At 38.3% G+C, this 13,112-nt stretch overlaps 1 protein-coding gene across 7 annotated transcripts in view; it reads right to left on the bottom strand.

The window, feature by feature from the left end:
* The window catches only part of HNRNPD (heterogeneous nuclear ribonucleoprotein D), a 17,451-nt gene extending 4,633 nt beyond the window's left edge, over positions 1-12,818 (bottom strand). For 4 of the 7 annotated variants that reach the window (XR_011502157.1, XR_011502158.1, XM_070505526.1 and 1 more), the window contains exons 1-4: positions 12,279-12,818; positions 10,351-10,407; positions 896-1,064; positions 122-283 (exon numbers count right to left, since the gene is read on the bottom strand). Coding sequence is in view for 4 of the 7 variants with exons in the window: in XM_070505526.1 (XP_070361627.1) it covers positions 122-283; positions 896-1,064; positions 10,351-10,407; positions 12,279-12,511 (621 nt within the window). In the remaining 3 variants the exon portion in view is untranslated. The remainder of the gene's footprint in view (positions 1-121; positions 284-895; positions 1,065-10,350; positions 10,408-12,278) is intronic. The other 3 variants (XR_011502159.1, XM_070505527.1, XM_070505529.1) reach the window with 2 other exon arrangements.
* Between the last annotated feature and the right edge of the window lie 294 nt (positions 12,819-13,112).

The following is a 13,112-nucleotide window of genomic DNA, read 5'->3' as shown; positions in this document are numbered from 1 at the left end:
AAACTAATCACATAATCTGTTCAAACTTTAAAACTCTGAAAAACTCAGTGAAAAATCCATAATGTAACAATGATATTCACACTAATTTTGACAAAAATTGGGTCAAAACATTACCACATACCTCACCAAAACCACCAAAGTACTCCCTTATTTTCTCTTCAGGTGTATCTGGAGAAAGGCCACCAACAAAAATTTTTTTAACAGGCTCTTTTGTTTTCATGGCTTTGGCCCTTTTAGGATCAATCACCTTCCCATTCAATTTATGTTCTTTCTGATCCATGACCTAAGGAAATTGAAGTTTTCATTTTAAATATGTATATCTTAAAGTTCAGAGTCTATTTACAAAAATAGTTATAGTTCAATAAATGTAGTTAATGCCAGGCATATGTTGACTGACTCACAATTACATTGTCAAATTGTGGTGATGTGACATCAGCTAATATATACTAGTGTTTAACCTTAAAGGTCAGGAAGAATGGGTACGGCGGGGAGATACAAATTTAATCAATTAATAAAAAACCATCACATCTTTAACTGTCAGCAATACAAATATGATTGCTACTTCTCCTCAGCCCAAGACTAAAATGATTCAGTCAAAAGTCTCTTGCCTAGCAAAATCTGTACTTCTGTGAACTCATCACAACACCCTTTTAACTAGGTGTCTTTAAGTCTCAATTATTTTTTAAGTTAATTTTAATTTAGTAGAGCCTGGCACACAGAAGGTACTCAGTAAACAATTCTTGAATCTGACACACTCTTCATAAAATGTGTTGGCAAGAACTGTATCTCCTCCTTTGTATAATTGCAAAATGGGAAATCACAAATAATGGGCAAATTAATTGTATCAAACTATCCGCTTTTTTTTATTAACTGATCAGAACACATAACACACTACCTTATCTACACTCTCCGACTCTTTAAATAGCACAAAGCCAAAACCCCTTGATCGCCCTGTGATAGGATCTAACTTCAGAGTGCAGTCTACAACTTCACCAAATTTGGAGAAGTAGTCCTTCAGATCTTTCTTTGTAGTGTCCCAGCTAAGGCCTCCTATAAACATTTTCCTGTAAAGACAAAAAGCAATATTAACATACTAAAAAGTAAAATAAAATACACTTTGCCTTAAGTATCCACATAATACTACCTTTTCCAAACTGCACCAATTTTACTGGGCAGCATATTAAAATGGTATTCTTCCTATATAACCACATATTAAGAAAATCTTATTCCAGTTTTGGAAAGTTTTGCTTATCACTGCTGTGCCTGCATAATTACAAAATAGTGAGCAAGCAGCAGATTAAGTCTTTTGACTTGCCAAAAAGATAAATGTATCCCCAAAGTAAAAATATTGTACCTTAAGTCTTTCCTAAATTACAAGTTAAATACTGGTAATAGCAAAATACAGAATCTTAGCCTCGAATTTCCCTTCCAAATCTTCATTAAACTTGTAAAAAGGCCATGCAGTCCCCAGTGATCACAGCAACCAGCATGTGTCTATACTGAAGCTCCTGTCTATTTAACAGTTCTCTCATTAACCACTCTTAGCACATAAAATGCAAAATCATAGTCTCACAATTAAGTTCTAAGCAGTTTTTTGATGTGCTAAGAGTCCTTAATAAAAAAAAGTAATCACGTAAACAATTTAGTGAACAAAAAGAATCGTCCACTGAAGCACAATCCACTAAGTAACCTAGATGATTTATTTACAGTAGAACCTCAGTTAACCAGCAGTAAATTATTTAAATCTTTAAAATGCTAAAAGTGACAGGTAGTAAGTGGAAACCACCAAGACACTTTAAGACCAAAAATATATACTCCAAAAAAACCCCTTAGGGTGAAACTGTTTTTTTCTTACAGCAAAAGGCCATAAAGCTCAGATCTGGCAGCTCTGTGACCCTTTTTGTATCTGCCCCCTTTGCACCCACCCCCCCAAAAAGAGTAAACATATACCTCCTACCCTTTAAAAAGACAGGACTGGAGATTTTTATTTTAAGGGTAAACTGTCAGAATTTGTTATGTGAGGGCTAAAAATTTCACCCTGGTAATAAAACCATGCTTGCTCAACGATTTCTCATCTTTTAACTGGGGTGGGTCAGGGGTAGGGATAGAGATGCTGTTCTAAGTTTCAGCTCCCAGAAAGAAATTAAAGCAGAAAACATCTCCATCTTGTGGGCTTTTATGATATTGCCACCAAAGCCAATTTTTGCAACAAGGCCAATTTTGTCCCTAGAATAAGATCTTGCTTCTGCTTCTCCCTAAAGATGCCAGATTAACTGAGGTGTTACTGATCTTACTTACTCTCCTACCAGACTTGTTTTTACTTCTAATGACAAAATTAACTTTTAATGCAAAAAAAGTCTTACTTTAAGCATATACTGTGCTTCCCATCTCAGATTAGGTTTTCAACTTGTCCATGTACTCTAGAGGTGGGCCATTTATATGTTAACTTCAGGACTTCCTCTAACAAAATTTCCATGCTTGAAGTAACCTTTATTAACTATTTTTGTATTTTATAATCAAATGAACTTAACAAAAACACCCATAATGTTGTATAGTTACTTTTAATCTTTATTGCCAATTCCATGAAAAAAAGTTGAGGTATTTTCAAAATTACATTTTCTTTTATTCAAATAATGCACCTTCTAATATCCAATCATAGGCACGTAAATTGCCTTAAACACTTTATTTTTAACCTCAAGATCCAGAGCACTTCCTTCATAGATGAAAGTCCATTACCAATATTTACCCTTTCAAGGTGAGGAGGACACGGCTATGTTTTTAAAGAGAAAGAGAACTGAGTATAAAAAAATGATCTCTTGCTCAGATATCCATGGCAAGTTGTAGAACAGAAACTTCAATAAAGTTGAAATTTAACTATTAAATTACCACTAACGTGAGTATTACAGAAATTTTCCATCAATAACTTAACAGTTTGAAATTATTTTAACCTCCTGAAGAGAATAACAAAAGTGTTATTTTAAAAAGGTAAAGCTGAAAGGAAGGAAAATTTTGTGGCAGTCTGGTCTGTTTCTCAGATATTGAGACAGAGCAAGTTTTGACTTTATTTAGGCAAGGCAATGTTTATATTGGGTCAAGTGTTCTTAACTTAAAACTAAGAAACAGAAAACCATTAGAAAGAAGTAAACTATAACACCAAGAATGAGGCATGTTCTGTAATTATTCACAAGCCCCGAATGTTTTTCACAGCACAGGAAGTCAGTTTTCTTAAATAGTAGATTAAGCATACTAATTCATCAAGTGGCCCAATAAAGTGTTCTCTAAAGAAACGTCCCACCTTTAACATAGCCTTTAGTAGAGAAGTTGTTAAATGTGCCTATCTTAGAGCTAAAAGGTCACTGAAGATGCTAGCCTTCCTAAAATAACAATCAAATCCCATTTATCCAGAACATTAAATATTCTGGTCAACTGTAATTTATACAGATTCCATACAATTACTATTTCTCAAAAAATTAGAGGAAAATACATAGTAAAACTTCAGCTATCCAGCACCTTTAGAGAATGAGGAGCCAAATATCCCACCCTCCTTAAAGCACTGCTATCCTTCCCTAATCTCTCTCCAGTTGTTTTTCACCCTTCAATTATTTGGAATTAATTTTCTCTACAACCTATCACACACACTTCCGCCTTCTTAACGAAATACATTAACCATGATTTAACACTCTAAGGGTCATTCACCGCTAATATATTAAGCTACTGTTGCATGCCCATAGGGTCTTCTGAAATTACAGAGCCATTTATTAATACACTAACTGCATTTCATTTCTTAGCTTTTTAAAAAGTTCTATTTTCATTTTTGCCTGATTAATCACCAGTTGCTGTTCTAAAATGCCTCCCCCTTCCATTGGGTAGGGAAGGTAACCAGCACTCAAACTTTTCAAATTTTATATGAAAAAAAGTATTCTCTGAGCAAGAGCCTAAGTGACTCTTCTTCGAGAGAAATGCACCACTTTGACAGCCCAAAAGCACTTTCTTTTCCTTCTGTAATAAGGGTGCTGTACAACTGATAACCAGACAGGTGAACATACTACAATGAACACACACTGCACCAAATCCATTCCATCTTTACTAAATGGAACATACTAAATCCATTCCACCTCTCCTAAATGGAACATACTAAATCCATTCCCTCTTTACACAGCAGGCAAACCAAGATACAACGGTACAGTACAGTAAGAAAAGGTCTTATCTTAATTCTGGATAAACAGGAACTTACTTTAGCCTCTCTAGAACACCAGCACTCTGACATGCTCTCCCTGAAATTATGAGGTGGTATAAAATGATACCAACTTAAGTTTTCTATATTTTATATTGCAGTATCTTGCTTAAAGCACAATACCTATTGTCCGTCCAGATTACCTCTGCAGACTTGAATACAAAAGACTGACTTTCAAGTTGCTGTCACTCCCACTCCTGTCAAGATGTGCAAACACTTTATAATGCAGAGACAGAACTTCAGAAACATCTTAAGCAGCCAAGTTAAAACTACATCATGAGACTTGGTCAAGTATCAACAAAAACGGGCCGCTAATGCTGCAATCTAAGTTTAAAATTTGATCCTTAGTTATAAGTGAATCAATAATTCCAATTAAAATGTAGGACTTCAACTACAGTATTATTAACAAAGTTTAACTTCTTAATCCTATCCGTAAGCTATTTAGCACCCCAAAGGCAACAGTATTCAATTTAAACCATTTACTCAACAATTGAAATCTCCTTGCTTTTACAGTTATTAATTTACACCATATTATGTAATTAAATGACAGGCATAAAGTTACACAACTCAGTGCAGATTACTATCCAAATGCTATGCAGTGTCATTTAGGAATTTTGGCTGCTTCGTGGGACACTGTCTTTTAGAGAAAGTAAATTTTAGAGGCAGTAAACCAAACTGCCTAGGTTTAAATCCTACCTTTACGACCTACTAATAGGATGACCCTAAGGAAAAAAAAAGAAATTCCAAGATTGTTTCCACATCTGTAAAAAAGAGAACTAAGAGCCTAGCTCATATATCTTCAGTGAGGATTACATGAACAAACACACTTAAAGGGAACATAGTCTGACCCATCCTAAGTGCTCACAAAAGTAAATTATTTAGAAGGGGTAGAGCACAATCTAAATATAATTTAATAAAGCAACTTCATTTACTCAGTGGCTTAACTTTTTAAAATCTACATGGGCTATATGAAATTTCCAACATTAAGAAGGAAAGGCCAGGATGAGTTTCATATAAATGGATCTTAAGATTATTTTCAACGCTACAGACTTAAAGTAACCCAGAAATTATTTTAATATTCCATGTAAAAGATACACACACTGGAAACTGGGTTTCTAAGACTCTTAAATGAAACGTGATTCCAAAATCATCTTGATGACTTATCTGTAGTCTACACGAATGCCAGTAATTTTAGTAAGGAATAATTTCAAAACATAAAAGGCAATACATATGAACAGTGCTGGCTGGTGGAAAATGTTCTAATTAAATACTATTTTTTCCCATCCAGGAAAACTTATTCCCTGTACTATTGAAGTCACTAAGTTTAACACTCCAAAGTCAACAGAAGTATTTTATTTAAAGATACTTCCCCTAACAAACCTTCACTGTGAAACACCTCATTCAAAGTAAAATGATAAACACTATTACATTTCCTTCTAATTTTGGAATAGGAACAAAAAGAAGTATTCTATAACTTTCATACACTTCCTAACAATTCATGATCTCCAGTATGTGGTTCCATAACAAGTTCTGACAGTTTAAAAAATACAACAAAATATCAATCTGATATACATTTCAAGTATGTAACATGACTACCCAATCACTGTCACCTTTTAGAGTAATGTTAATCAAGTATACCAATAATCTTCATGCAAATAAATTTTCTGGTATTTCACCTTTGTAATTATTCCCTTAAAAATCCTAAAATGACATTAAGTATAATGAAATCTCATCAACACATAAATGAGTATCTTTCCTTAGAGATTATAGATCTATCTTAAAATTAAGTCACTAGTTACCTATAAGGGGGGAAGGAGTTTACTTTTTCCAACTATACAGTATCACGTGGTAGGGTAATCATTTTAGAATCTGTATAAAAAATACCTTTGGAAAGAGTTTGACAAACTTTTAACAAATCATTAAAAAAGATTAATTCCTCTAGCCTAGTATATTAAATCTCTTTACTTCATACTTTAGATTGACCCTAAATGACCAAAAGTAACTAAGTTGAAAACATAATAGCTAATAAATTAAACACAACAGTTTTTAAATAAACTTTAAATGTTTAACCCAAAATCTCTCCTTTTTCATGTCACTCCAATGCAGGAATGACATCTTCTATTTTTACTTTTAAAATAAACTTTCAATCAGCTTTATAAGGTAAATTCCCATCTACCTAGAAGTTAAGGAATGGTGTTTCCTTAACCTAGAGGTTAAGGTTCTGGTTAACTGAGATTGCTACACATGCACAATTCTATAAAGTTTTCTACTGGAAATCAATTTAGATATCAACACTAAACTCAGAAAATACATTTTTCCTTTCTTGATGAAATTTTAGAACCTTGCAACGCTTTAAAATCACATTAGTTTTTAATAGTATAAGGGAAAAACTATAGTAGATTCATTCCATAACACCATTTGTTGGTTGCTTTTTGAGCATATTTGCTGATACTTTTTCACCTATCTTTCTCACAATTTCACCCATCTTTCTCACAAGACTAAAGGAGTGGGGGAATTTCCGAGCTGTTTGGGCTTTGTGGTAGTTTCAAGTCTAGATAAGCAGGAGTTCACAGAACATAACCCAATACTTAAAACTATCACCTTGATTATTGGCCAAACACTGCCAGTTAACACAAGTCTCCCCACCCCACCCCCAAATAGTCTTAAATGTCTAGTTCCAATGTGCAATATAATACTCCAGAAACTAAAACATGCTTACCTTTACTCCACAGGAGTAAATCACTGGTAGTATCAACTATTAAGGCACGGGATAAATACATACAAGCTATGAAAGCAGGCTATGTAGTCAATCTTCCTGTGGTGAGCATTGTTTCCAACACAGAGATCAGCAAACCAAGTAACAAACATGTTATATTACCTGAGACCACACTGTTGGGAGTGAAGTAACAGAAACAGATCCCACGCTTCCAGCATCCAGTTCAGTGCCCTATCTACTAAAACGTTGAAGCAAAACTAAAGTCAAATAAAACTTGGACTAACAGAAGTTATGTTTCACTACATTTGTGAATCTGCACACACTCGTGGTGGACAACTTTAAGTGGAATAGGAAAAAAGTTACTATTCTATTCCTTTTGAAAATGCTTTCAAGTATGGCATGTATCACTTGAAAGCTAAAACCAACCCTCCTCCTCGTTGGCCATAAATCACACATGACAATAGTAGATTCAAAGCTTTCTTATATTAGGGCAGCCTTACAGATGACAGAATATCTGGGCAATATGAAAAATACACAGTAAATATACATTTAGTCTACAGAAGGGGCCACATGACTTGAGGAAAAATCCCCCAGGCTTAAGGCAAGTATATTTACGTCAAAAAGCAGCACTGAAAAACTTCAATGACATCCTCCAATTCCAAACCCAAAAGGTCAGGTGATTTTTAGTATCTTTCATAATAGATAAGAATTTGAAATGAAAAGAATGTAACACTCTTCCCTTACATGTTCTTCATCTCAGGATTTGGGAGCAACAACTTCTGCAATTTTAACAGTGGAAACTTGTCAAAGGTTCCAAAAATGCTAAAATTCAGACCCTTCTACTCAGGGTCTCAACTTTACAGTAAACCCAACTTTACTGAATCAAAGGCCAACAAAATCTGGCATGAGGCTGCTCGAAGAGTTACTTGTTTTACAAAGCAAACAATGTTCAGAATGCCCCAGAAGCACTAGGGTATAGATTATAATCTCAAATATTTAAAACAGAAACATGTGTAGGCCCATTTCTTAAAAATTAGACAGGAGACAATCTATAGCAGAATTCACAAAATTCCCAAAAAAGAATCATACTTAAGCTTACACACACTGATGCTTAAAGGACTAGATCAATTGTCCTGTTAAAAGTATTGCTATACTTTGGCTCATAACTGAATGGGACTATTTTGTTTCCTGCCCAATCCAATGCAGGCAAGTCAACGTACCTACCTTGTAAAATTGTCTGAAAGCTAACACATTATAGTTTTCCAATAATCATGAGATTTTACTTAAAAACTCTGCCTCCAAGTAGCTTGCTACATGGCATGTATATTTTGCCAGGCACTAAGTAATTTTAAACTCCTAACCTAAAAAGAACTGCAGCTCTGTAGAGAACAAAATGAATCTACACCCATAACGGGAAATTCCAGTGCAATAGCTTATAAGTAAAAACTAGGGATGTTAAAGTTGGAAAGATTAAAAAGAGGTGCACTCAGGAAGGTATTTTACTATGGAAATGAATAATTACTCCAAAGGTCCACAGGAAACTGTGGAAACATCCACTAGAGGTATAACAGGCATGTCCTCCTCAAAACAGCTGTTTATTCTTATATTCAAATTAAAATACAACTTTAAGTCTATAACAAATTGATTTTTAAAATATTTTTAGGATGAAATCGTAACCACTTTATTCTCATCAGAATTGTGAAAAGAAAAGCAATGCAGAAACGTGTTTAGGAAATTAAATACAGATCATTTTATATCTGGTAACCACTATTATCCAAACTATTAAGACTGCTAAGAAACTGTTACCCAATATCCGTCAAATTAAGATAGAGAAAGGAATAGATAGGGTGGCAAGCGCACAGAAATCAAAGAAGTTTAAAGGTCTTGAGAGCCTTTTTGTTCAAAAAGAAAAACAGTTATCTGTAACAGGATGAGGCTGAGCAATTGGGCGATAATTTTAAAAAGTCAAATATTAGACTTTGAGAACATTATTTAATTGTAAACTTCCTTAACTTAAAGTGACCTCAGTAAACCCCTATTTTAAGTGGATGACAACTGATCATAATCTAAAATGTACATTAACTGTTGAGTATTTAATTGTCCATTTTTACTAAAGAGGTCACTCAAAAAACTTGTAAAGTTAAAGTATTAGGTAGGAGGGCAAGTATAATTCTTACAAGAGTCAAGTGACCTTCAAACCTAAGTTTATGATCCTTTCAAATTACTGAAGATAGTTGCTTACATAAGATTTGAAATATGTAATGGAGTAGAAAAGTCAAGTACAGTTATAGTTTAATCTTTCTTTAGTTTGCCACCAGTAACTAGCAGTGAAACTGAACTATCACAGTGGCAAATAGAGGGGATAATTTTCATCAAAAACCTTTTTATTCTGAATGTCAAACTCTGACCCCAGTCTCTTTTTTTTGCTTTTCTCTTTTGCATACTGTTTCCAGTCTGCTTTACTTGCAATATAAAACTGGAGAGTTTTCAGTGTATGAGAATATAGTCGTAAGTAAAGCTCGTGTAAAATTTAAAGGTTATCCCAACTGGGCTCTTAAAACAGAAAATAATTTGAACAGATATGTCAACTATTTGCAAATTATTGGCCCTCTAAACTCCAGTGGTGATGGACACAAACTCCTGGAAAACTCAAATATAATTCTAAAGGTAGAAGATGGACATTTAAGGAAAAAGGAAGGAGAGGAATAAAGATAATCTACCAGCCTTCCAAAAAGAAGTCATGCAATTGTGAATACATGTCAACCAGCTGTAATTAACATTCCAGCCACATCACACTGAAAACAAAATATCTGATAAGAGCTGTAGTGGAAAGCCACACCAGCCAATCTCAGACTAGTACATATCCAAATCTTATTAGTTTTATTTACAAACATGGTTGGTGACAAAAGATACATTTTTGCACAATACATATACACAACACTACTAAAACTGTTTTACTTTTGACATGTCCAGAATATTTCAGTATAACATGCAAGACATTTCAAACACACAATTTTATATCAAGTTACCTTCATATTTAGCATTAAACTTAGAATTCCAACAAAAATATTTTTCAACTTAAAAACAAATCAAATTTGAAATTAAAAGTAATATTTTTCCTTGCCCAGATGTAAAAATATTACTAATCATATTAAGCTTTAATTGGCCAAACCACAACTACATGCATTACCACAGACCAAAAACCATGTAATGGCATCAATTTTGCCCAAAGATCACGCACAATGCCTAAAAAGGTTTTATATCCCAGGTACAAGAATACCCTACTGTACTAATGTCTAGAATTTCCTGGGGATCAATGGGCAACTAACCAATACACAGCCTCTACATGTTATGACTACTGAAACCTTTATAATACAGAAATAAAATTTAAAAGTTTTACCATTCTTCCCGCTGTGCCGTCGCTGCTTCAGAGTGTCGTGGGGAGGAGTTTGAATGGCTAGGGAATTAACAACCGGTACAGCAACCAATCAAAATTCTAGTTTTAGTTTTTGACATTGTTAGGGTTAAAAACTTTAATTCATTTACACTTCAGTTCAACAGTAGATAACTACAAAGGCAGCTAGCTTTGCGATTAGAAAAATCAAGACTAACAAAAAGCCTGCCCCAAACAACAAGATATACAATTTATCATTTTGGTGCCTCTGTCCAAATAACAGAATTCAGAAGACAAAAACCAAAATGTCCAAGGCTTACGTTCCCAAATATTTAACATATTCCTTTTTGACATTAAGCTATACATAAAAGTTTCAAGATAACTGATTAATTAAGAAAAACTAGTTTCCCATCCCACCTCCACTCTCCCAAAGCCAGCACAATCAGCAAAACAGCCTGCCTGGGCTGAGATTATTAAATTCTATATTCCAAAGTGCTTCTCTCTCCCCCCTGCAAATCTTATGCTTTTTCCGAATCATGGAAATCATGTTTTCTAATACTGTGTTAAAGCGACATTTTATTGCTTTTACTCTCCACCAACACCTTTCTCCTTGTTACAGTGAAAAAAAACCACACACACACCTTCCCTCATTACAAAAAGGAATGGAACCGTTAACCCAGGATCAGCAGTCTGTAACGGGAATAAGAAAACCCAACCAAGAACCCTGATTTAGTCCCTCCTGCTAACTCCTGTATTACGTACGCTCCCGCTCCCAAATGCTGCATTCTAATATATTAAAGGCAGCTTTAAGTGACAGATAACTTAGTCAAATTGAAGGAGGCAAGTTAGTATTTAAAAACGTGCAGAAAAACAATCGTGCCACAGCATAATACAGGATTTGTTTATTTTAGGAAAGGCGGCTGGTGGGCCTCCTATAACAGGGGGTAAGAGAGCGGAAAGGAGAAATCAAGAGAGACCAAAAAAGGATCCTGGGCAGCGGGAGAGGAAAAAACGGTTTTGTAAAAAAATGGAAACTTCACAGGAAAAGTAAGGTCGGAGTACAACCTGTACGAACAGTTGGGGAACCCTATAGCTGAGGGCGCGAAAAGTGTGCGCGGCTGGAATAACTCGGCGGGGTGGGGGAAGGGCAGGCGGCAAGCCCGAGGCAGGAACAGCTCCAGTCAAGTGCAGGCCCCGCCGACAAGAAACTTAGCGAAAGCCCGTGGGGCACAACCGACGTACCAACAGGCGATTCGGGGAATTTCACCAGTCCCAATTTGTTCCGTAGGCTGTGAAATAGGGACTAGGTAAACAAGCCATTGTGCAACAGTGTACAGTGGGAAAACGAAGAGATCGAGGCGAAACTTATTCAAAATACTAGAAAACATTCGGCCTGAAGCCGAGGCGGGAGCAGCAGAAGTGGACAGCCCACACGTCCCCCGGACCATGTGCTTATAAAGAATCGCATCGTCGCGGGATGTGGAGTGAGAAGCACCAAATAAACCTCAGTAGTCCAAGCATAAAAGCTTTTGTGTCTGTCTGCGTTTTTATGCCCGGGACTTTAGAAAACCGAGACGGGAGGGGACAGCGGGTAAAGAAAAAAGGTACCCCTCGACAGGCGGGAAAAAATCCTGGCGGCTAAGTCGGTGGGAGGAGACCCACGGCGAGGGAGGGAAGGAGGGCGGGCCGGGGAGCAGCATGGTGACGGCTAAAGGTGGAAACGTGTGTGATGGGGGAGGGGGCGAGCAGCAGGCAGGGAGAGAAGGCAACGAAAGCCCCGGGGAGCCCAACGTAGACAAGCGGCCGACAGTACGCGGAGGCTACAGGGGGTCCTGGAGGGCGGGCGGAGAGCGGGAACGAGGCCTAATGGCGGGGGATGGGAGGGGGAGGGGGGACTAGTTGGGCCTGACTATCCCGGGCCGCCCCTTACTCACCCTTCATCCTCCTCGTTCTTACTGGCGTCGATCTTCGCCCCCTCCGACTCGGCGCTGCCCCCTTCGGTGCCTCCGGCCGCGGTTCCGCCCCCGGTCCCGGCTCCGCTTCCCGCCGCCGCCGCTGCCCCCTGCGCCGCCGCCACCATGGCTCCCTCCTGCTCGCCCGCCGAGCCGCCTACCGCCGCCGTTGCCGCCGCCGCCGCCCCGTCCCCGCCGAACTGCTCCTCCGACATAGTGCTACTGCCTCCGCCGCCGCCGAGACGACACCCGCCGCTGCTGCGAACCGAAACTAGCAGCAAAGTAATCCCCGCCGCTGCCGCGCGCCCGCTCTACCGCGCGAAGCACACAACAAGCCGGAGAAGGCGCGCGTGGCTGCAAAGGCTCCTGCGCCTCGCTCTGCCTGCTCCCCTGGCCTCCCACTCTCGCGCGGCGCGCACTCCCACTCTCTCCGGCTGCACTAAAAAAGAATAAGGAGCAGCGGCGGCCGCTCTTGCCTCCTCCTCGCTTTAATGGCGCCGCCGCGGACCACCTAAAATGGCCGACGGAAGAACGGCGCGTCCCGGTCACGTGACGTGCGAGCGCGCCCTTTGCACCTCCTCCGCCCCCTCCACCGCTAGTTTTTTCACCCCCCCCCCTTCCTCCTCGGTCCCGCCCTCTCACTCCCTTTTATACCTTCCTCTCACGCGCTGCGCCGCACAGCCTGGGGCCTTTAAAAGGAACCGGAAATGGCGTTCACTAACACGGCCGCGCGGGGACCATCGAGAACAAGGAGCGCTGGTTCGAAGGCGCGGCTAGAGGGGCGCCTTCCTCTGTCCCCGCCCAGCCGAGGGTTCT

Source organism: Equus asinus, chromosome 3 (assembly GCF_041296235.1).
Source record: "Equus asinus isolate D_3611 breed Donkey chromosome 3, EquAss-T2T_v2, whole genome shotgun sequence".
Classification (NCBI taxonomy): Eukaryota; Metazoa; Chordata; class Mammalia; order Perissodactyla; family Equidae; genus Equus; species Equus asinus.
The sequence above is the reverse complement of the archived record's forward strand: the minus strand, read 5'-3'. Positions and strand labels throughout refer to the sequence as shown.